The 22,364-nt window shown below is 40.8% G+C and overlaps 1 protein-coding gene across 2 annotated transcripts in view; it reads left to right on the top strand.

The window, feature by feature from the left end:
• babam2 (BRISC and BRCA1 A complex member 2) overlaps nucleotides 1-22,156 on the top strand; it is a 76,986-nt gene extending 54,830 nt beyond the window's left edge. For both annotated transcript variants that reach the window (XM_029461416.1, XM_029461417.1), the window contains exons 8-12: nucleotides 12,955-13,054; nucleotides 18,823-18,893; nucleotides 19,041-19,123; nucleotides 19,257-19,410; nucleotides 21,292-22,156. In XM_029461416.1, coding sequence (XP_029317276.1) covers nucleotides 12,955-13,054; nucleotides 18,823-18,893; nucleotides 19,041-19,123; nucleotides 19,257-19,410; nucleotides 21,292-21,355 — 472 coding nt within the window. In that variant the 3' untranslated portion in view covers nucleotides 21,356-22,156. The remainder of the gene's footprint in view (nucleotides 1-12,954; nucleotides 13,055-18,822; nucleotides 18,894-19,040; nucleotides 19,124-19,256; nucleotides 19,411-21,291) is intronic.
• Nucleotides 22,157-22,364: the final 208 nt, after the last annotated feature.

Genomic DNA, 22,364 nt, shown 5'->3' with positions numbered 1-22,364 from the left:
GCACCGAAAATCCACTTGTTTGAAGAGGCTTTCACCAAGAGCGCTGTTATGGCGTTGGAATTGTAGAATACCTCAGGGTTTTGATGTGTGTTTTTTGCATATGTCTGCATGTTTTAATGATGGAGCTGTATGTGTGTATCTGTGTGTGTGTGTGTGTTTGTGGGGGAGACTGACCTTACCACGGTTGCAGACCAGACTGAAGCTGTTGCAGCGGTGTTAGAGGCTCTCCTCCTCTGCCAGTCGCGTGAGGAGAACAGACAGAAGGAGGCTAAAGTAGAGCAGAGAGCAGGAAGTGGGGAAGCAATGGCGCAGGGGATGGAGAAGGGGTGGTTTCTGGCGGAGGGGTTGGATGAAGGAAGAGGGGCTATAAAACCAACCCTCTAAGAAACATCTCCAAATGCAGAGGCTTAACAGTGCTGCACTGAGCCAAGCTCTCATTTGCCACCGCTCTTCCCCTGCCTAATGTTGCCTCTTTGTCTTGAGATCTTTTGCACATATGCATATCAAGGCTGTGTATGAATATGCTCCACTACATGCTTTTGTGCACCTTTTTTTGTCAGCTGTGTGGGCGTGTGTTAATTCATGACCCAGGGCGAAAATGTATGTCTTTTTCTTCACCATTGTTTGATGACAAATGATCGCATGAGTGCGTGCGAGTTTGTGCATGAACGCATTTGTATTGTATTCATCGCGGATGCTACTTAATTTAGCATGCGGATGTGTGAAAGTCAGCCTTTCTGCTGCACTTGTGTTCATGCAGATATTTTTCCTTGTTAGTCCACGTCCGTGTCCTTTCTGACCCTTGTTAGTCTTTGGTCTTGTGTAGCTGCCCATTGTTTCTGCATTGGCTCCATTGAAGAGGAAAACCCATTTGTTGCAGTGTTCCTCTGTTTTTTTTCTCGCAAGAATTTGATAGACAGCGACATTCAGGAGCGTCCACATTAACCCGAGCTACCACAAATGTTCACAATATCATATCATGCCAAAATAAAATTCACATCAAAACAGCTTGGGAAATTGTTTAAATCAGTTCTCACATGAAATGGGGAATGCAGCAGCTGTAGACAGCTACAGAGAATTGGCTCAGCTTTGGTTTTGGCACCACTGGATTTCAGTGTTGGTACAGGCTGTCAGATCAACTACATCTATTCAGTGTCAAAATGTTCTGACGTTCTTAATGTCTGCAATCGTTCTGTCATTGCAGATTTTAATCAATCATCTTATCATTGACTTAATTATTTTGTCTTTGCATTCATCCTTCATTATATATGTCCCTTATACCTAAACTGTCTTGTCTATGCACAGTTTGGTTTAATTCACTTCAACCGTGTTAACAGCACATTTTGAGGATTTAAGTCTATTTTCTTAGTTTGTTTGCGTGTAACTACAGTGGTATTGGTCTCTGAGCACCATGTGACCTTAACGTAATACTGGGCCTGAACACATCCTATGTAGGGATGGGAATTAATATGATTTTTTTCATACCAATGCCATTCCGCTTATCGCTTAAAAATCATTCGGTGGTAATGGTATAATAACACTATTCAACCTCGGTTAGGTACATGCTGCTCAGTTGGGAAGCAGTGGCATTCGTTCATAGAGTGTTGAATTAATTGGCATTCCTGGAATTCTAGCCTATTTTGTGTCCAAGATGTTTCATCATATTGCTGGTGTTTCCACCCTCACTGTTGTCTTTTTTTTTGGTGAAATAAAGCCATGCTTTGGACCGTTTCTTCCTCTCCACCATGACCTTCTCTTTGCATGCTTCCAGCATTGTAGACATTTGACGCATGGCTTTTTGCAATGTGTCAAAACAAAAACATACCGGAACTGATAACCTCGGACGCATACAATTCTGATGGACCGGACAATTTGGAGCCGGTTCTCGATTCCCATCCCCAATCCTGTGTAGATCTAAACCGAAGACTTTTGCTAAAACTTATTTTATTAAAAATAACTGTTGTTTTGTTTCGTAAACACACTTAAAGTCAGTTCCTGTGGACAATTGCGCACATCATTTCAGCTGGAGTTTTGGCACCACTGGATTTCAGTGTTGGCACGGGCTGCCGTATCAACTACATCTATTCACTGTCAAATTCTCTTGGGGTACTTCCTGTCTGCAATTTCTCCGTGTACATGTCTTTCCATCATTATATAATTTTAGCCATCGTTCTTTTGTTCGTCCATTCATCCTACATCCTGCCATCCCTTCCTCCCTTCTCCTTCTCTGCTGTCCTGTCGATCACGCTTTTTTTTTATTCACTTTTTCCAGTTTTTAACTCTTGTCTTCTTTGTCGTATCTCTCCCAACCCACCCTTCCTTTCACATGTCTGCCGCCTGTCTCTTTTCTCTCCATCTTTCTCCATCTTTCTCCATTTTTCTATCACTCTCTCTCCTCTGCTGATCCCTCTGGCTGATCCTCAAAGGGAACCGAGAGAGTGAGTGGGACTTAAAAGAGAGAGAAGAGCTGTGCTCTACCCAGCAAGGTCGTCCCTCGCTCGACTGAAATGCAACGAGGAAGAAAAAAAAACACAACACACGGGAGAAGAGAGCTTTTCCCTCACTCTCCTTTTCTCTTTCCTCCACCTCTCTACTCTTCTCTTTCATCACTCCTGAGTTGTTTGATATCTCACTTTTACTCTCCTTCAGCAGGGGCTCGGATCTAAGAGCTCTGAACGCAAACTCGTAAGCCCCCTGAGCTACACTGTTACACCTCTATTTCTATTCCCTCTTCCTCTCTCTTTCTTGCTCTCTCTGATACTTTTTCTTCCCTGGTCTTCAAACAGACTATCACTGTAATGCTTTCTGCTTTACCGAGCGGCGAGGGGGGGAAAAAGATGTTGAAATACCCCGACAGACACCCACATTTTTACCAATAATGTACAGTGTGCGTAGTCTGTTGCATTGGCTCCTCTCTTTGATGGGACTGTACCACCGTATCTGCTTCTTTTTCTGTAGAAATGATTGATTATGAGAAGCCAAATCACTGTTATTCTGTAAGATTACAGATGCACCTGCTTAAGATTCAGTGTTCATTTGTTATATAATGTTTTTCAGGCCACCTAGAAGAAAATGTACTGTGAAAGGCATGGTGTTACGCTGCGTAGCGCCTATGATTTCTTCCCTCCCTACTCATTTAAACTAGCTGTTTATTTGGAGAATGTAGAGAATGTTAGCTCTGGAGAAATACAAGCCAATTTCTTTCATTAACAACTAGTGTTGCAGTGGAGGTCGTGCTATAATCAGAAAAAAACTAAAAGGGATTCTAGTACGCCAGTGAAACAAAATAGTTATAAGACAGGGCAGTCGTTGGGGTCACTAGTATCAAGTGGGTTGGGAGTGTGTTGGCTTGGATTTATATACCAAAGAGACAAGTCCAATTAAAGATATGAATAGCTATCAGATTCAGCAGAGGTTTCCAGAAGATGCAGATCAAACGTATTCATCTCCGTGGAATTTTTTAACATCAACCTCACACACAAGGCATCAAAGTATTTCTGCTCAACTTACATAGATTCCTTCTGTGGCTTTAGGCAACACCGTTTTTCCTTCATTTACTGAGCTGTATTTAACAGTACACGGAAGCAGTTCTTAAAACTTGGGCGACTAATCAAACCATCAAAATAGATGCGGATTTTATTTTAGTAAGTGACAGAAAAATAAGTAATCTTTCATGTAAAAATGGCAAATATGGAGATTTATTGAAGGTTTTGTACTGACAAAACAAGACATTTAAAGACATCACGTTGGACCTTCACAAACTTGGATGGACATTTTTCACTATTTTCTTACATTTTATAGACAAGACGATTAATGTATTTATCTCTAAAATAATAGTTACATTAATCGATAATGAAAATATTCGTAAGTTGCAGCCATATTTGTCCTTTTAACCGCTGAATTTAATGGTGTTCAACAGCTTAATATGAGAAGCTGCAAGCTGAACGCTTTGTACACTGATCTTTGAGAAAGACAGAAGAGAGATGACGGATTTGTTAACGTCGGACTTTCGCAAATTATTCCAACCCGGCTGTCAGAACACAGACAATCACTGCTGTAATCAATTAATGTTTCACATTTACACACATTATGTTTTACTCTAATATGCAGTAAAATGCTGGCACTGGACAGAACAGGTAAATACAGTAAAGAAAATATTAGATTTTGACCTTCAGCTTTATTTTAGTCGACTCCAATCAATCACAATATGCCCGCGATCGGCATCCGATATTGTTTCTGTTAGGGACATCTCCTTTTTCTCTCTTTTCATTGGTTTTTACTCTACATCGCAGCTTGCATCTGTTTCAGAGAATTTCAGTAATTCAAAATTAATTTGGCTCTGAAACCATCAACAACAACCACACAATGTTTTACCTTTATCCTTTCACACCTTTTTTGTTTTTTAAATGGTCTCCTCTCCGACCATTTTGTAACCAGACCTCATTGCTCTTTTCATTTTCCCTTTTCCTTCTCCTTTACCTGATTGTACTGTGCCCATGAGATGAGTTGGATACATCTCTCCTTCCCCCAGAAAACCTGCTGCATGGCATAAAAGAATCGAGTGGGCACCGTCTCTGCCCCCAAACCAGATTTAGTAGCCCAGAAAATCAACACAGAGAGACAGTTTTAGGCTGCAGTGCACTAATGTTTGTATATCTGCATTTGCCTGTAGGTGTGTGTGTGTGTGTGTGTGTGTGTGTGTGTGTGTGTACGTGTGTGTGTGTACGTGTGTGTGTGTGTACGTGTACGTGTACGTGCATGCCTGCCTGCCTGCCTGCCTGCTGATGTGTGTGTGTATGTGCCTGTGTGGGTGTACAGTTTGTGTGTGTTCCTTTTCCAGAGTCTGTAGAGGTGTTTTACAGCCTTTGAAAATCTTTGCATTGCGATCTGATATTTTTCAAGGTTTTGCGAACGTCTTGTCACAGTCAGAAATTGTCAGTCTGATAAACTAAATTCACCACTAACCCGGCAAACCCACTCAACAGTCTCAGATATCAGTGCAGACTCTTCTCTCAGCACTCTGATACATTTCCCTCCTCCTTGTCTCCATGAACACTTCTGCATTCTGTTTTTCTTTAAGTTTGTGTAAAGGGTGCGTTGTGATGCTGCTTTGTTATTGGAAGTACGTTCTGAATATGTAGGCCATCTTAGATCCCCGGTGATTATTATACAGTGTGTTTATGCTTAATATCTTCACTGAAGTCAAAACGTTAGATCTGACCAGCTTTGGTCTGTAAAAAGTTGTAAAGAGACCAAAACATAAGAATAGCGTGAAAATTTCCAAAAGGATTTTGCAATTTAGTGTCTGTTAATAATAAGTTATGTGATATTAAAATTAAGCAAGATTTCTTACAATAAACACATACATACGTACAGTTAAAAAATAATACAGACTTTATAACACACATTTTCTGCTCTCAATTGTATTACTTTGATTATATTTGCGTGTGTGAGAGAGCGAGACAGATACAGACAGAGAGAAAACTCTTGGCCACTGTAAGCCCCCTCTAAATGCTCTGAAACATCGTCAGTAACAAAGAAATATTAATGACTATTATGTAACAAAAAAGTAAGAAGCTGACAATATAATTTGATCATTTCCCACTTCTGCTTCCACACAAGCAGGATGTCAAATGTGGTTCAAAGAATATAACCTCTAAAGTCTACACAATCATGTGGTCGCCTCTAATGGCGGCATATCCTCTTTGCACATGTGTCAGCACTGTGGTTGTCTGCCAGAAGCCAGAAATTGATGTTTTTATCCAGTTCAAGTCACATTTATACCGTGCACTTTTTTAGATCTTTAGGTCATTTTCAACTATATATTTTAACCAGATAAAGAATTTTAGTCATTGGACTTCTGGATCCTAAGTTATCAGAGAAACTAGCTGAGCACATCTGCGGATTTAAAGGGTTAGAAACCCAGTGATGTACGATAGTAGTAGTGTAGTCACAACCTGCAGAGGGTCATGTGGAGCTCGCATGACCATTAGTACCCACCACACTGCCAAATACATCAACGACCGCCAGTTGAAGGGGTGATAGTGGGCAATGAGAAAATGTTGCCCAATCTTATCGTATACTAGTGGGAATGTGTAATGGTCCCAGCCTGGGGCTCTCTTCTGGGGTTCTCTCGCTTCTCTTTTCTCTCTCTCAAATGAATGATGAATAGAGGATCTACGAAAGATTCTGCACTGTTCTGCCAGGATGGTCACCTCATAACAGAAAGGTTATTGACTCCTATTGCCACGGGCCGGGGGCGCCTTGTCCAGTCGCAGAGGAAGAATAGGGCATTATTTAGTCCAAGCAGTCAACAGGCAGAGTCATATGTGGGCCTCTGAGGAGCCTCCAGGCTTCAGGAAATGAAGAAGGCAATCAAAATGGAAATGTTGCTGCTTTGAAACTACATTTCAAATCTCCAAACAGTTCTTCTTGGCCTTATCTTTCACTTTGGTAATGAATCATGTCTGCCCTCTTTCCAATTGAGCCTTTATCTGCTCTCACGCTGTCACTGCATACACACACACGCACACACACACAAAACCACACTCCAATAAACAAACTGAGTTTCGTCACCATCCACCTGAGTCACGGAGGATAATCTCTTTGGTTGATGAAGTCACAGGCAGCCCCGTCACTGTACAGGATGAGTGTGTGTGCGTTTGTTTACATGTGTGCATGTACCACTGTCTACTGTAAATATGTCATACAGTAGGTTGCATTGCTCAGAGGGGTTGTGTTAGGCAGTATGTCTGCATGATGACTCCAGTGTGTGTGGGTAGTGTTGAGAGCGATGTCACCAGTGGAGACAGAAGCGGGAACTCTTCAGGGTGCCACTTGGAAAATAAAACACCATTATGTCTAGATTCTGAGCCCACCCACAGGAAGCGCTGTATTTAAAGCTCTTACTGGAAGTCTGATAACTTTGGCATAATAATAAAGATACCATAACATTTCAGAAAGCTTTGACCTATTGTTTTATTTAGATTTTGAAACTAAGATGAATATGTATTTCTATTTCCATTTCTATAATAATAAAAATAATATGAATAATAAAAAAAGTTATTTATAGAGCACTTTACATACAAGAGATGTAGCTGAAAGGGCTTTTCATGCAACACATTTAAACAAGGGTAAATGGAAAATAAAATGAGGCAATAAAAACCGAGACCATTAGGAATAAGAATAATTTGTAAATTTGTAAAGAACATAATAAGAGTAACATTATTTATAAGCCTAATTAAATAAATAAAAGCTTTTAAATGTAGTAAAAGAAACTTAAAATTGATTCTAAAAGTGTGTCGATAAAGATTTTCCACTGTCTGCTTAAAGGAGAACTCCACTGATGTTACACATTAAGGTCTACTCAACCTGTGGAAACTCTTCTATAGTTTGTCTGTTTTAAGTATGAGAAAATAACCCTGATGGTGTTGTCAAAGTTATTTCTTTCTGGGGTTGGAGACCACCAATTGTTAACAGAAAACCTGCCTTACAAACCAGGTATGTTGAGTTTCTATTGATTGCATTATGGGGGATGTAGGCTCCAGCATTTCTTCTGAGCTTCACTCATATTTGGAACTAAAATATATTTTCCTCAGCTGTATTCATGTTGATCATTCTTTTTGTGATCTGTTTTGTGTGAGTCCAATACAAATATATGGATCATCATATCACCGGGCTATCCCTCGACTATTTACACACATGTATGTTGGTCCTGTGTCATCTTTGTGGATTGTCATAACTCCTCAAATACGAGGTGCAAGTTTGCATATGTTAACTTGCTGCCTAATTTATTTCTCCCCCTCAGCTTGACCTTGAGATAAGGTGTAGCTTCTCAGAGTTAGATTCTCAGTTTTGGCAACAAAGTGAAATTTATACAGCCTCCCGCAGTAAAACATGGCTCTTGTCCAGGAAATATACTCGTCAGTCAGCATTTTTCAGTTAAGGTCTGTTCAAGGTGGAGGCTGAAAACTTTAGAACTCTGGGTAACCTGTATATGAAGGTCATTGTCTGTAATGCATTATAAACACAGTCATAAGTCATTATAACGCATTTATAAGGCTTTATAAATGTTTATAATCATGCATTCAATTTAACGTTTTATAAAGTCTTACAGGTGGTGACATAATATATACACATAATGTTTTATATGCTTTTTTATAGTTTAACTTTTATTTACTCACTAGTGACTTTGGCGTGGAGGTATAAAGCATTATGAATGCTGAGTTTATAAACCTTGTTATAAGTTGTCATGCTAACTCTAACGCTAACTTTTTATCTGACCTGTTTATATGTTCTGCAGTAAAAATGGATTTAGTAGCCTGAATAAGTTGTAACTGACATTTCAATGACCTTTTAATGTTTTGGTTTTTTAAACGTTGATTTTTAGCCCTAATTAGATTCCCTTGCTGCAACATTTCTTTTAGCCCCAGTTGTAGCTTACTTAAGAATTGTCCTTTTGTGAAATAAAAGCATTGGTCTCCTCGCAGCAGGAAGGTCCAGGGTTTGAATCCACTGATGGATAGAAACAAACTGAATGGGTTTGAAGTCGTTCTATGCGTTGCCTGATGTCTAAGCGTTAGGATTTGGCCCCTAAGAGTAGATCAGTAAGGAACCACTGTTTTTTAGTTCTCGATGTTAGAAGACCCTTTGTTTGATACTAGCGCTGTTGTCTAGTCAGCCTCCATTTAATCGATTGTTCAAGAGGAAAAACCATTTAAATCCAAAATGCTTCACATTTGTTCACATGCCTGACATTGACACGCACGAGTGACGAACACCACCATCAATTTTGTGCCTCTGTCCGCATTTCCATCTGAATGATATGGAGCTATTCTTAGATTTGTGGGAGGATAGATGGGCATCATTGAGATTTTCATTTTCAAAGGCTTCTCTCCTCGTCGCTGCAAGCCATTTTCTATCCACCATTTGTTGGTGCACGGCAAAATGTACAAGCTAATGCTAATTATGTGCACAAAGCCTACTGTAAATGGTGGGTTTGGAGTTCTGGAGAAAAGGATTGTGACAATGAAAATGGATTCATGACAGTTTGCATGGCTCCTCCGTGAATAAGACCGGCTTATTAATATTCAGTTGAGTATCATTTTGCGAAAAGACAAAATTTGGACCATTGATCTCGAGCCAAACTGTTAACGTATCTGAATCATTATGGATGGGTGTGATTCTTATCTTTCATTAATGCCACTTAATTCAGTAGAAACTCCTATATTTGACAGATGAGCAGCGGATGAGAAACCAGCTGTTTTCTACACACAGCAGAACATCATTATCATTAGTTATTTTGCATTCCACGACTATGACTCCAGTCACTGTTGACCTTTTCCTGTTAAGACCTCATTTTCCCATAAACATGTAGGTTTTTTTGGTTATGACAGGTGATGCGCATGATGCTGTGCTCCACCCTCCCTCTTTACTACTCCCACAACTTTTCTTTGGAATTCAACATTGTGCAATTCTCAGAAGTTGGGTGTTAGTCGCAGCCTTTCAGCTTGTTACGATAAGAGAATGTGGAAAAGATTTCCATACACCTCTGAAAAAAGTAAAGTCTTTGTTGCTGCGGATGGATGGTGCAGAGCTGTGGACTCGCAACTTTACTTGGACTCTTCTGCTGCGAGACTACTTGAGACTACTTGAGACTTGACTTGGTGACCCATAACTGTTGCGCTGTTGAATGTGAACTCTGCCAAACCGTCATGAATCATTTATATAATAACAAAGATTCACACAAAAGTCTCTAATGCAGCTGCTGGCACCAGAATAAAATGAAAAAAATTCTAAATTCATTTTTTTATTTAAGTTTTGCATATATTACAGTAACAGGTGAGGTTGTTACTCCTACCCTACTCCTCCCTTTGTTCCCTTATCAGTCTCTCCCTACCACACTCACATCCTCCAAGCCTTACACACACACACACACACACACACACACACGCACACACACACACACACACACACACACACACACACACACATATTTAGATAAACAGGGAGGGTAACAGACAGACAGACAGACAGACAGACAGAATGAAGCTAATGGAATATGAAGTTATTCTAAATTTTCTAAAATTCACAAAATGTATTAGTCTATACACATGAATTAGTATCTTAATAGTTTCCAGCTTATCGCCTGTTTTCCTCCCTGCAGCCGTGTAAAAGATTCTGAAGCACGAATGATTTAAATATGTGCTAGTTCCTGCTTTCAGTTATTTACAGAGCTCCTTTTCATTTTTGTTAAATATTTAAGATTATTATTGATGTTTTCATTTAACAACTGTACTAATTATTGTGGGAGAAGTTCGGAGAAGGACTTTCGGTCGGCACCAAGGTGCTTCTGCAAAACCATACGGCACCTCAGGAGGGGAAGCAGGGAACCATCCAAGCTGTGTACAGCAAGGGTGGGACCCTGCTGACTTTGACTAAGAAGGTTATCGGGCGGTGAAAGGAGCACTTTGAGGAACTCCTGAATCCGACTAACACGCCCTCTATGGTAGAGGCAGAGCTGGAAGCTGATGGGGGATCATCGTCAATTTCCCTGACGGAAGTCACTGAGGTAGTCAAACAACTCCACATTGGCAAAGCCGCAGGGGTTGATGAGATCCGTTCAGAAATGCTGAAGGCTTTGGGTTGCAGTTCGGTGGCCTGAGGATCTCATCGCTGCTCTTTGCAGATGATGTGGTCCTTATGGCATGATCGATCTGTGACCTTCAACAGTCACTGGATCGGTTCGCAACCGAGTGTGAAGCGGTTGGGATGAGGATCAGCACCTCAAAATCTGAGGCCATGGCTCTCAGCAGGAAACCGGTGGATTGCCTACTCCGGGTAGGGAATGAGCCCTTAACCCAAGTGAAGGAGTTCAAGTACCTAGGGGTCTTGTTTGCGAGTGAGGGGACGATGGAGCAAGAGATTGGCCGGAGAATCAGAGCAGCAGGGGCAGTACTACAGTCACTTTACTGCACCGTTGTGACGAAAAGAGAGCTGAGCCAGAAGGCAAAGCTCTCAATCTAACGGTCGATCTTCGTTCCTACCCTCACCTATGGTCATGAAGGCTGGGTCATGACCGAAAGAACGAGATCACGGGTACAAGCGGCCAAAATGGGTTTTCTCAGACCGGTGGCTGGCGTCTCCCTTAGAGATAGGGTGAGAAGTTCAGCCATCCGTGAGAAACTCGGAGTAGAGCCACTGCTCCTTTACGTTGAAAGGAGCCAGTTGAGGTGGTTCGGGCATCTAGTAAGGATGCCACCTGGGCGCCTCCCTAGGGAGGTGTTCCAGGCACGTCCAGCTGGGAGGAGACCCCGGGGAAGACCCAGGACTCGGTGGAGAAATTATATTTCCTCACTGGCCTGGGAACGCCTTGGGATCCCCCAGTCGGAGCTGGAGGATGTGGCCCAGAGAAGGGAAGATTGGGGTTCCTTACTGGAGCTGCTGCCCCCGCGACCCGACCCCGGATAAGCGGTAGACGATGGATGGATGGATGGATGGATGGATGGATGGACTAATTATTAAAAATAACCAATTTTTTGTATGCCACCTCACCTGTTTCAACAAGACATCAGAGGGGAATTTGAATATACATACATATTGAATATATATCCTTCAGCTTAATCTGAATTTATCTTTGGTAACATTACAAAGTTAGAGTCTAGAGTCTTGAGTCTAGAGTTAGAGTCTTGCTTTCTATCCTTCTAAATCTCTATTCTTCTGACATTTAAAATTAATAACATGCGTTTGGGTTCAGGTCTGCAGGTCCAAGTGCCCTTCTGATTTGAACAGTTTTTCCTAAAATGTCTTATTCAGTATCAGAACTGATCCTAGTTTTAGATCAAAACCTGAAGCAGTCATGTATAGAAACACCACATGAGGATTTTTGCACCTTTGCTTTGAGTGTTCTCACTGAGCTGTTGTTTGGCACTCACTCATTATCGATTCACTACTTGGAATTTTTCATTAAATGCCCCGTTTCCATTTAAAAAAAAAGAGGGTTTAGTGTTTTCATACTAAGCATTAATAGACCGGAAAAACTTGTTGGCTTACATTCCCATCTGAAAGACGTGAAGGCGTGACTTAAAGACAGCTCTGGGATGATGTGATGGAATTGGTGGGGTCATGACCTTGGTCTGTGATTCACTGTTGTTGTGCTTTACTTTTACATACATTATTAACATGTTCACATCATAGCCTTTCTGATCAACTAAAAAACAAGCCCCTAGTGGGCTGCTTCTCAACATATGATCTTTGACATTTCACATAATGTTGCATGATGTAGGCTACTTACATGCATCATGCATGCTTAACCTGGTAAGCAGCATTCATCCACTACAGCGATGCTTTTAAAAATAAGATTGCAGAATTTCTAAATGCCCTCCGACGGTCCTGCTCTAATGAAGAATGAAATAAAAATAGAAAACGGCGGAAGAAATCCTCCTCTATGTGTCTTTAAATGAGCATTAAAAGCCAATAAGCGGTTCCTTAAGTCCTTTAACCCGTCCTCAGGGTATTCCCTCTGTATTTGCCCCAGATGAGGAAAAAAAAAAACAAGGGAGTGACTACTTCGGTTGGTTAGTCAGTAGGGAGCTGCAGCAGCAGATTTCCTGATTAAACAAGCATGCACTAATCACTAATGGAGCTGTGCTGCAGGATTGAATCAGGAGGTTGTCAAAAGAATAACCGAACAAGTGAAGGAGAATGAGGAGGATTCACAAGCACCCTTTATTTCTTAATAAACTTCAGGAGGTTGCAGCCAACTAATGTGCTCAGTGTTGCTTTTGGTTTTGCTCAGTAGTTTACAAGCATTTCCATAAAGGCAGGTGGTCACACAAAGTCTCATATTGCCTTAAATATTATTATTGTGGCACAGAGATCATAAGAGTAACGGTATGTTCTGTGTGTTCTAAATATGTGTATCTACACGCTAACTGTTGTCTTTTCTTCAATCAGTGCTCTGGGAGACTCCTCAGCACTTCATATCCCAGCATTCCCCAGTGGAGGATGCCTAATTGACTACGTCCCTCAAGTGTGCCAGTTACTCAACAACAAGGTAACAATGTTTGATATAACTCGTTTGAATTGTACACAGCAAGGTTAAAGATGTGCTGTGTGTGTTGTGTGTATGTCGATGGGGACTAGGGATGCACAATGAATCAGAATGTCATTGGTATCAACAGATAAAGGCTTTAAAATGAAATAATGGCCAGAAATTAAAAAAGATTTCTGCTATGACAGGTCAATATGTTACATAAAAATAAATATGGCACGTTGGACATGTAACATAGTTTGAAGTCGTTTTCTTATTTTGAAAAGCATTGTATTTTATGTCTGCATCTGCCATAGTGCCAAAGTAAGCATAATAACATTTGAATTCAACTATAGAGCTGCTACGAATACTCGACTGATCGATTACACAAACCACAGAAATATTATCGTCAACTATTTTAATCGTTAAAGTAATTTTTCATGCAAAAAAATGCTTATTTCACATGTGGAGATGTTTTGCTTTTCTCTGAATATCTTTGAGTTTTGGACCTCGGACTTTGAGAAACTGTGATGAAAAATGTATCGAGAAAATAGTCTAAAGATTAATCGATAATGAAAATAATTGTTACTGTTCCACTACAGGAGAGAATTCATGTTCCCTTAAATTAGATGGAAAAAATCTATGCATATATCGGTATCGGTATTTGCAATCGACCAAAATTTATTGAAAAAATATATTTGCATTTAACCCTGTGTGCATTTATTGCATATTTATAAGCTTTGGTGCAGCAGAGCTTGTGTCCACTGAGGGATTTGGTGTGTGTGTGTGTGTGTGTGTGTGTGTGTGTGTGTGTGTGTGTGTGTGTGTGTGTGTTAATGTGTGTATGGGTATTCATGCACATGTGTCTGGCATCTGCCGACGTGGGCGTACTGGCCAACCTCCATAGGCTGTCTAAGCACTCCTTGGCCTCTGCAGGTTGACAGGTAGATATGCCGTGTAGACACGATGTAATGCCATTTCCCTCAGGAGAAATGCCCATCCCCCGCTGCCCACACACTCACACACACGCGCTCATACACACGATGCACACAGATACCCTCCATCTATTCCTGTTCACCTGGGCTCTGAGCAGCACAGTCGGGGTGTCCCGGACTGACCTCCATGTCTCTGGGTATTTACCCTGAAAGAGTCACAGAGGCCGCAGCCTATGTTTGGAAAGACATGTTGAAAAGCAGCGCCGGTAACACTTTCTATGTTATAATGCATTAAAATCTGCTTATAGCATTGTATGATTGTAGTTATAAATACTCTATAGATGTTGTCACTCACTGACATTTCAGATTGAATGATATTTTTAACATAGATATGTCTTCCAGACAGCAAGACCCCTAGTGTTTGATAGTGTAACAATCCTCCAGGTGCTGTGTGTGAACTTAATGATCGTGAAACCTTTGTGTCGGATGTTACTTATCATTTGTTCTGGCCTTTCGATGGTCAAGTACACAGGGACTAAAAGAGAAACGGACTCTTGGCTCATTTGCTTTGCAAAAGTATCACTGGGTATTCTTTGGAGTCACTTCCAGCCAAACATAATGAACCTGACTAAGCAGAGATAATAAGTACATACATCAGAGGAACACAGAAGCTGAAAGTGTAAGCAGAAACACAAAGCCATATTCGGCTTATGTCGATCCGTTATTGTTTGTAAGATTTATCAACTGAGGCCGTCAACAGTAAAGAAGAAAGCCGTTAGTCTTTGCGAGGACAGGTTGTGCACTCATTTTGTTCTCTTCAAAACCATCAATTATTTCCTCCCACGTATCCAGATGCTGTGATTGTATTGACACAACTTTACTGCCACATACTTTGAACACAGCTGTGACTGTGACTATGATTGTGCTGGGTGATGGCAGCACCTGGCATCTGCATCATTCAAATATTACTCATGAAAATCAGCTCCAGAAGCTGATAGGCCCCGAGGGGTTTTCAAGTGTCTCAACAGACTACAAGTACACAGAACACCTCACGAATAGTGTAACACATAAAAACAAAATACAAGTAAAAATAGATTTTCAGTCTCAAAGGTGTTTGACCTTTTGGCCTTATGTAGAGGATTTTACTTTTTAGCTGCTTTTGCCAACACATATGTCCACAAAGTAGAACATGTTATATGTTGAAAAAGTAAAGAAAATGCTTTTTAAATAAGGACTAAAGTCTAAATCACTTACACTTTTAACAGCTAACATTTTGTAATGTTACTAAACGACACTGCTCCAACAATAAACTTTAACTTTGGGAAAAAACGTAAAGCAAATACGCCACCAAAGTAATGGCACTAAAGAGCAAAATACATGAATCATTAGGAAGATTAACCTACACAGTGACTTCTTTCTCTTCTTTCAAACGATTTTCTGTTTTTTTCCAGAATGATTTTCCGTATAGTGTTTGGATTTTGATGTGGATCTTATCAGATAACCAAAAGACATTGATTTTTAAAAGGTGATTGTAGTCAGACATCAGATCAGTCTCTCTTTATAAAAGGGAAAGAAAGCAGGGGGTGGTGTGAATGCGTATGTGACCGAGAGAGAGAACAGATTTCTTAATCACACAGCAGGAAGCACTTCCGGCGTTATTGCATCACACTCCCCACAGACACATGTACGAACACAACAAATGGATGAGCAGGCGAGAGGGAGTCCATGGGTGCAGGCAGGTTTGAATACCTGCAGAGCCAGATCACCTGTCTTGCATCACCCGAACCTCCAGGCAGCCAATACAAACACTCGGCTGCAAGTCACGGTGACAGTGGGGGCGGGAAATCCTTTCTCAGTATGGGTGTGAAAGTTCAGTGAGCCACAGTTCCCTTGAAACAGACTCACTCACACACACACACACACACACACACACACACACACACACACACACACACACAGACACACAGACAGACACACACACACAGAGTGTAACTAGATAAACAGCTTATTGAGTATGTGGCCTTGCAGCTTTTGAGAAAGCTCAATTGCCTCCTCCACTGTCCCATGTAAACATAATTGAACACGAGGCTGAGTCACAATGTGCGTCTGTGTTTAACAGCTCTTGCAGATATGAGACCGGTCACACGCACAACTGTGTGTATCAGAGATTACCACTTTCCTCTTTCACAAAATGCCGTCATTCATACATGGTTGATGAGTAATCTCAGCCATGCAGTAGCAGCGGGTAAGAGAGTACTGTCTCTAGCTTTATTCATGATATATCCTGTCCACAAATGAACCTCACAATTTTACTACATGCTTAGGGCTTGGGACAAATAAACAATAACGGCAATAGTTTGTAATACAGACTTTTATTATGCATTTTCAATGCACTGGCAACAATATCACATTATTCTTGCATTGATGGAGAAGAGGCTCTCTTGATGCCGATATGTGAACTCTGAAACTTCTTTCCAAAAGTTCAGGCTGTTGACTGTATTTTCTTCTAATGTCCTCTACTTGTACTGGTTTTAAGAGGTGGAAAGCACAAGACACCCGGGTGGACATTCGGATTTTCACCCCTTTTCCGCACGATGCTCTATTACGCGTGTTGAAGTGAATATTTAATAAATATAATCAACAGGGATTGGAACAATTGTTCTAATGTATTAACATACAAAACATATGTTATCTATACATACAAAACGTACAATTAATATGCTCTCCTCAAAGCCACCAGGCTCCATTGACAGAAACAGTCAATTTAATCCTCGAACAAACTTCATTGGAACTCGCCAGAAACAAAATAAAAATCAATCAAAAGTAAGACATACTCGTCTACTGGCAATGGCAAAGGAGTCCATCGGATATTTTTAGCCGGTTTTTCCCGTGTTTGAAAAACCTGCATATAGACACGCTTATCTTTGTGGAAGAATTGTATAAATATAACATAACAATGTTCCCCGTGCTATTCCCAAGACTGAGGGATTTCTGCTGCCGGTTTCTTCTGTTTTTCAGTTATTTGAGCTTTGCCTGCTCAGGTGCAGTGATATATAACATTCCTGCTAAGGCTCGGTCTCGCTAGGTGAATGGAGCAGGTCACCTTCATGGCTGGCTGGCTGACTGCAGGCTTTCTCACCTGCCCAGGATGCTCAACAGTCAAGCGAGCCCTGAGCTTCTCCTCTTTAGACTTAAAGATAATACTTAATCACACCTGTCAACACACACTAAAGACATGGTGTGTGTGTGTGTGTGTGTGTGTGTGTGTGTGTGTGTGTGTGTGTGTGTGTGTGTGTGTGTGTGTGTGTGTGTGTGTGTGTGTGTGTGTGTGTGTGTGTGTGTGTGCTCACAAGAGGAAAATCTTGTTTTACTGTTGGAAAGTTCATGGATTGATTGTATTTATTTATTTTAAGTCTCTCCACCTTTCTATATTCTAATCTTGACTTGAAACTAGCTCTACAGAGTTTTTCTCCTTTTCTAATGTGATACACGATCGCTAAACATGCGTATGAGATGCATGAAAAACTGAAATGGTTACTTGTTTTTTTAGAGATTTCGAAAATGTCGAGGCTCCATGTAAAGGCGTTGACTGAAATGGAGAAATTATATTAAAATGAACACAGTACCTTGAGCAGACAGTCTTTTCTTGTTGCATTTGACAGACTCTATGGTAGAGCTTTTAACACCAGCTTATTTGGCTGTCAAGTGGTAAGCTAAAGACTTTGTACTTTGTACTGTGACATTTAAATTCGCCTGTACAAAGATTGCATGTAATGCCACTTTTGTGCTCTGAGCCATTTGGTTTCAAAGTGAAAGCAGCCATTAAAAAGTTCACCTCTCTTAATCTCTCTACAGGCCTAGGCATTGTTTACATTCTGGGTAGGTTCTCTGAGAAAGCCTCTCTGCCCGTGTGCACAGTACTGCCAGCGTTTCCTCTCCGGCTGTACACAGACTGAGAGTTAGTTCTGCCTACAGAGGCCTAATTCAGTCAAGACAGACCCTGAAACTATGTGTACAGGGCACATGCTGAGGGGGGGAGGGGATGCAGTTAATTAATGAGATTGAAAACAATATTCTTTTTCATTAAACAGGGTATACATAAATGCTGTTGCTGCAAGGGTATTGTTCCAGGCCGGGGGTCTAAGACCTATAATCATGTAGTAATAATAATAATAATAATAATAATAACGTCGTCTCCCCTCCCGTTGATGTTTTATTTTACTTTCTAATCAAATAATCTGAAAATTCTCTAAAAATCTTTTTAAAATCGGTTGTACCAGATGATCGCAAATACGCATAACTTCTTTTAACTACATTACCAAGCTCAGTGGTTTGACATCAAGTGCCAATAGAGGGTGTTTTAAAGAGCCTGACTCAGAACCAGGCCGGTTATACATTATAGGTTCACACACAGAAAACTGGATTTGCAATTTTCCTTTGTCACACACGTTATATAATATTGTATAGGACGATACAATAACGCCTCCTGGAACCAGCAAAAACAAACATTGGCCTGTGTTCAGACCTCACTGCAATCACCTTGGTGAACCCATGAATGCATTGTGAAGCGCAGCACAGCCCTTTGGCACATATTGATATATGTTGCAATTTCAGTTCTGGGTGTGTCACGCTCTGGATTCTGGGAGTCTTTTAACAATTATTTGGCTTTTGGCACCACTGGAACAACCTATTTGAAATCACAACCTTAAACAACACCTTAACTTTACGTTACACAGCTAATTGACTTTGTTTTGCGAGGCTTAGCTATGCTGATTGAGTCAAACGCTGTTTTGCTATTTGCCATGCATTTTGCCAAATCCATTGTGTGTACTGAAGCGTTCCGTTTGTTCTCTCCAGGTGCAGTATGTCATCCAAGGCTATCACAAGAGGAGAGAGTACATTGCTGCCTTCCTCAGCCACTTTGGAATGTGAGTCAACTACAGAGGACCACATCCTCCTCTGGAGTGACCACAGCACGTGTTCAGCAGTCATTCATTTATCACTGTGTTTTTACAATAAAGTATTTATCGGTGTAAAATAAGACACAGTGAGACATGAATATGTGTTTACTGCAGGGGCGTGGTGGAGTATGATGCTGTGGGATTCACAAAACTCACTCTTCTACTAATGTGGAAGGACTTCTGCTTCCTGGTGCACGGTAGGAAAAGTCACAGACACACATTCATACTGAGGTCTGTTTCTGATCTTGCCTGGATCACATCTGATGCCGTTCCCTTACAATCCTCTTTTTCTCATTTTTACCTCTCTCTCTGTCCCTCTGCTCCTCGTAGTGGATCTCCCGCTGTACTTCCCCAGGGACCAGCCCACCCTCACCTTCCAGTCTGTGTACCACTTCACCAACAGCGGCCAGCTCTATTCTCAGGTGCAGAAGTCGTATCCCTACAGCCCTCGCTGGGACGGCAATGAGATGGCAAAGAGGGCGAAGTGAGTAGATCCTGCATCGTTAGATCTGAAGCATTTTTGGAAATTCTACTATTTGATTTGTGTCTAAACCTTTTGCACATGGGGAGTTCAAATGTAATACATCTATCTATAAACTTAGAGCAACAGAATGCCTTGCTGGTCTTAATGAACTCCACAAAGTCAAGTGCATTCAAGGACTCCCAAGACGAAGTCTAGTGAAACTGTTTCAAGTCAGATAAGGTAATTTACAGTAACGCATATCATGTATGATCTGCATTAGATATATGATACAATAAGACCACATTGTCTGGACTGCACTACACACAGGCCATTTGTTGATATTCATAGATTTTATTCCACCTACGATAAACATGAAATGGTATGACCCCATAAGAGCAAATCTATAGGCGTTGGCTGCAGCCTGAGAAGTGTTTGCTTTTTGCATGCCAAAGGTTAATAACGGCTGTAAATATTTGAAAGATCTGAGTGACAACAGAAGGTGCAGAGCGCAATGCATAATCCCTTTTGCTGATTCTGTGTACTTTCTTTTTTTACCTTAAGACATCCTAATGTCTTCACCAGAATAATCTGCAAACATCTTTGGATTTCGATCTTTTAGTTCCTTCATTTGACTACAAGAGCTTTGGCTCAGCAAATATTGTTTCATGGAAAAAAATGTATTTTTCACTGTATTTTCATATTTCTAATTCTTTCTAACTATGGGTCATGCTAACAGCGTTGGAGAGATTCAGTCTTTGGCAAAAACTATGTTTATCAGGGCAAGCAGCGCAAATCTTTTTTAAGCTTTCCAAATACTCTAAAGTAACCCTTTCAAAATGCTTGTCTCTGAGTCTGAACTTCATATCATTTGAATCACTTGTCTCTGAGCCCAAACAGAGAAACAAGGCCCCTGCAAAAAAAAGACCGATTTTTGTAATATATGACCAACAACGTAATAAGTAAAAGTGGAGTGCACATAAACCTGGCGTTGGCCACATTTTACATAACAGTAGGCATGTAAGCATCAAAGCTTGCACGTGTGTGGCATTTGACATATTTCTTCTACATTTGTTATACAGGCAGATGTCTGCTTGTATTTCAGATTTAAAACTATAAAGACAGTGAAGAGTCTATATACAGTATATTTGTACATGAACTGCTTTGGGCTCGATTCTTAATGTAAACATTATTTTATTTTCTAATACACCAGGTTAGATGGTTCCTTGTACAATTTACAGAATAAGTTCTCTTTTAAAAGTGTATACATGTAAAAAAGGTAAGGTAAGGTTCTCTGATTTCCCCTACTTCCCTTCTAGATGCTAAGATAAACTGCGCAACATATTGAGCCATCAGATATGACAGTGATCTGGCTCAGCTAGAAAGCGACTAAGCATTTTGAACTATTTGATTGAAGTCTAACGTGACACCACGAACACACACACACAAACCTGAACGCACCACCTGTGGCTAAATACCTTGTAGTCTGCTGGGTTTGTTTTTTTTACACCGTTTGATTTTTTACTTGCAGTTGAGTTATGTCTCCTGTGTTTCCCTTGAAGAGCGTGAACACAGAAGAGAGAGAGAGTAGATAACTCACGCTCAGTTGTAATTGTAACAAGTAAACACATTCTGCCTTTCATCTGCACTTTGTTACATGCTGGGGCTGAGACTGACCCAACTGCTTTGAAGCACAATTATTGTCACATTTTGATGTTTATTTGCTGCTCTCTCTCTCTCTCTCTCTCTCTCTCTCTCTGTGTCTCTCTCTCTCTCTCTCTGTCGTCCTCTCTCTCTCTCTCTCTCTCTCTCTCTCGTCTGTCTCCTCTCTCTCTCTCTCTCTCTCTCTCTCTCTCTCTCTCTCTCTCTCTCTCTCTCTCTCTCTCTCTCTCTCTCTCTCACCAGGGCATACTTCAAGAGCTTCATCCCTCAGTTCCAAGAGGGAGCCTTTGCCAACGGGAAACTCTAGTACTCTCACGCTTAATGACATGCCTGGAGAGTTGCCTGTGGGAGTGTGTATGTGAGTGTGTTTGTGAACTATTGTGTACCTGTGTACGAGTATGCACAGACCTACATTTGTGAAATGTGCTGTACTGTAACAGTACAGTGAGAATGACAGTGTGCGTATTGCACACAGACTCTGTGAATGGGTTCCTTTCAGTACATTCACTTGTTATTTTAGTTTTAGTAAGAAGAAAAGTAAGTTTCCTCCACCTCTAAAGGATTATTTGAAAATAGCAGAGACATGGACATTGTGGTCATTGTTTGTCTTGTTGCCAGCTCCCAGTAAAGGGCTTTTGTTTTGAAGACTTTACCAGGAGCATGATGTGACAACCTGTACAATCTGCCTGTCCGACCTGACAATAACTAGCATTGTTTAATTGTATTGTGCCAATGGTACGCCTGGCTTCACGCAGTCCAACCACAGAGGGTTGGGCTCACAACACTCCATCCAGAGCTGCCGTGCTGTGACGGATGTTTGTTGGTATGTAAACAATATGTAAACTGTTAATTACATGCAAGTCACAAAGAACTGTAGGGGTGATGCAAAAGACCTTTGTTTACCATTTGTTGGACTTCACGATTGTTAAGTTTGTCTCTACTATCGATGTTAAAATGATCTAAAATTAGTTTTGCTTTTTAATTGTCTGTATGTTCCATTTGACCGTTTAAAGCCCTGTGACTTCTTTTACTGACAGTCTGACATTACTGTGAACTACTGAATATTTTGTCAAAACTTCTATCCAGTAAAGAATTCTGTTTCCCCTGACAGTGTGTCATTGTTTTGTACTTGGTCTTTGCTTTTTGTTTGTTTTATACACTGAAAACATATTTGCGAGGTGTTTAGATCTCATCCTAAACCACAAGTGTGATCTCATTCTTTAACGGAAATACAGTGCATGTGTTATTTGCTGTTAGACTCAACAACGTGAGTTGACATACCCAGCTACTGTTTCGGAGAAGAAGCCGCTTGCTGG

This window comes from Cottoperca gobio, chromosome 22, assembly GCF_900634415.1.
Source record: "Cottoperca gobio chromosome 22, fCotGob3.1, whole genome shotgun sequence".
NCBI lineage: Eukaryota > Metazoa > Chordata > Actinopteri > Perciformes > Bovichtidae > Cottoperca > Cottoperca gobio.
The sequence above is the reverse complement of the archived record's forward strand: the minus strand, read 5'-3'. Positions and strand labels throughout refer to the sequence as shown.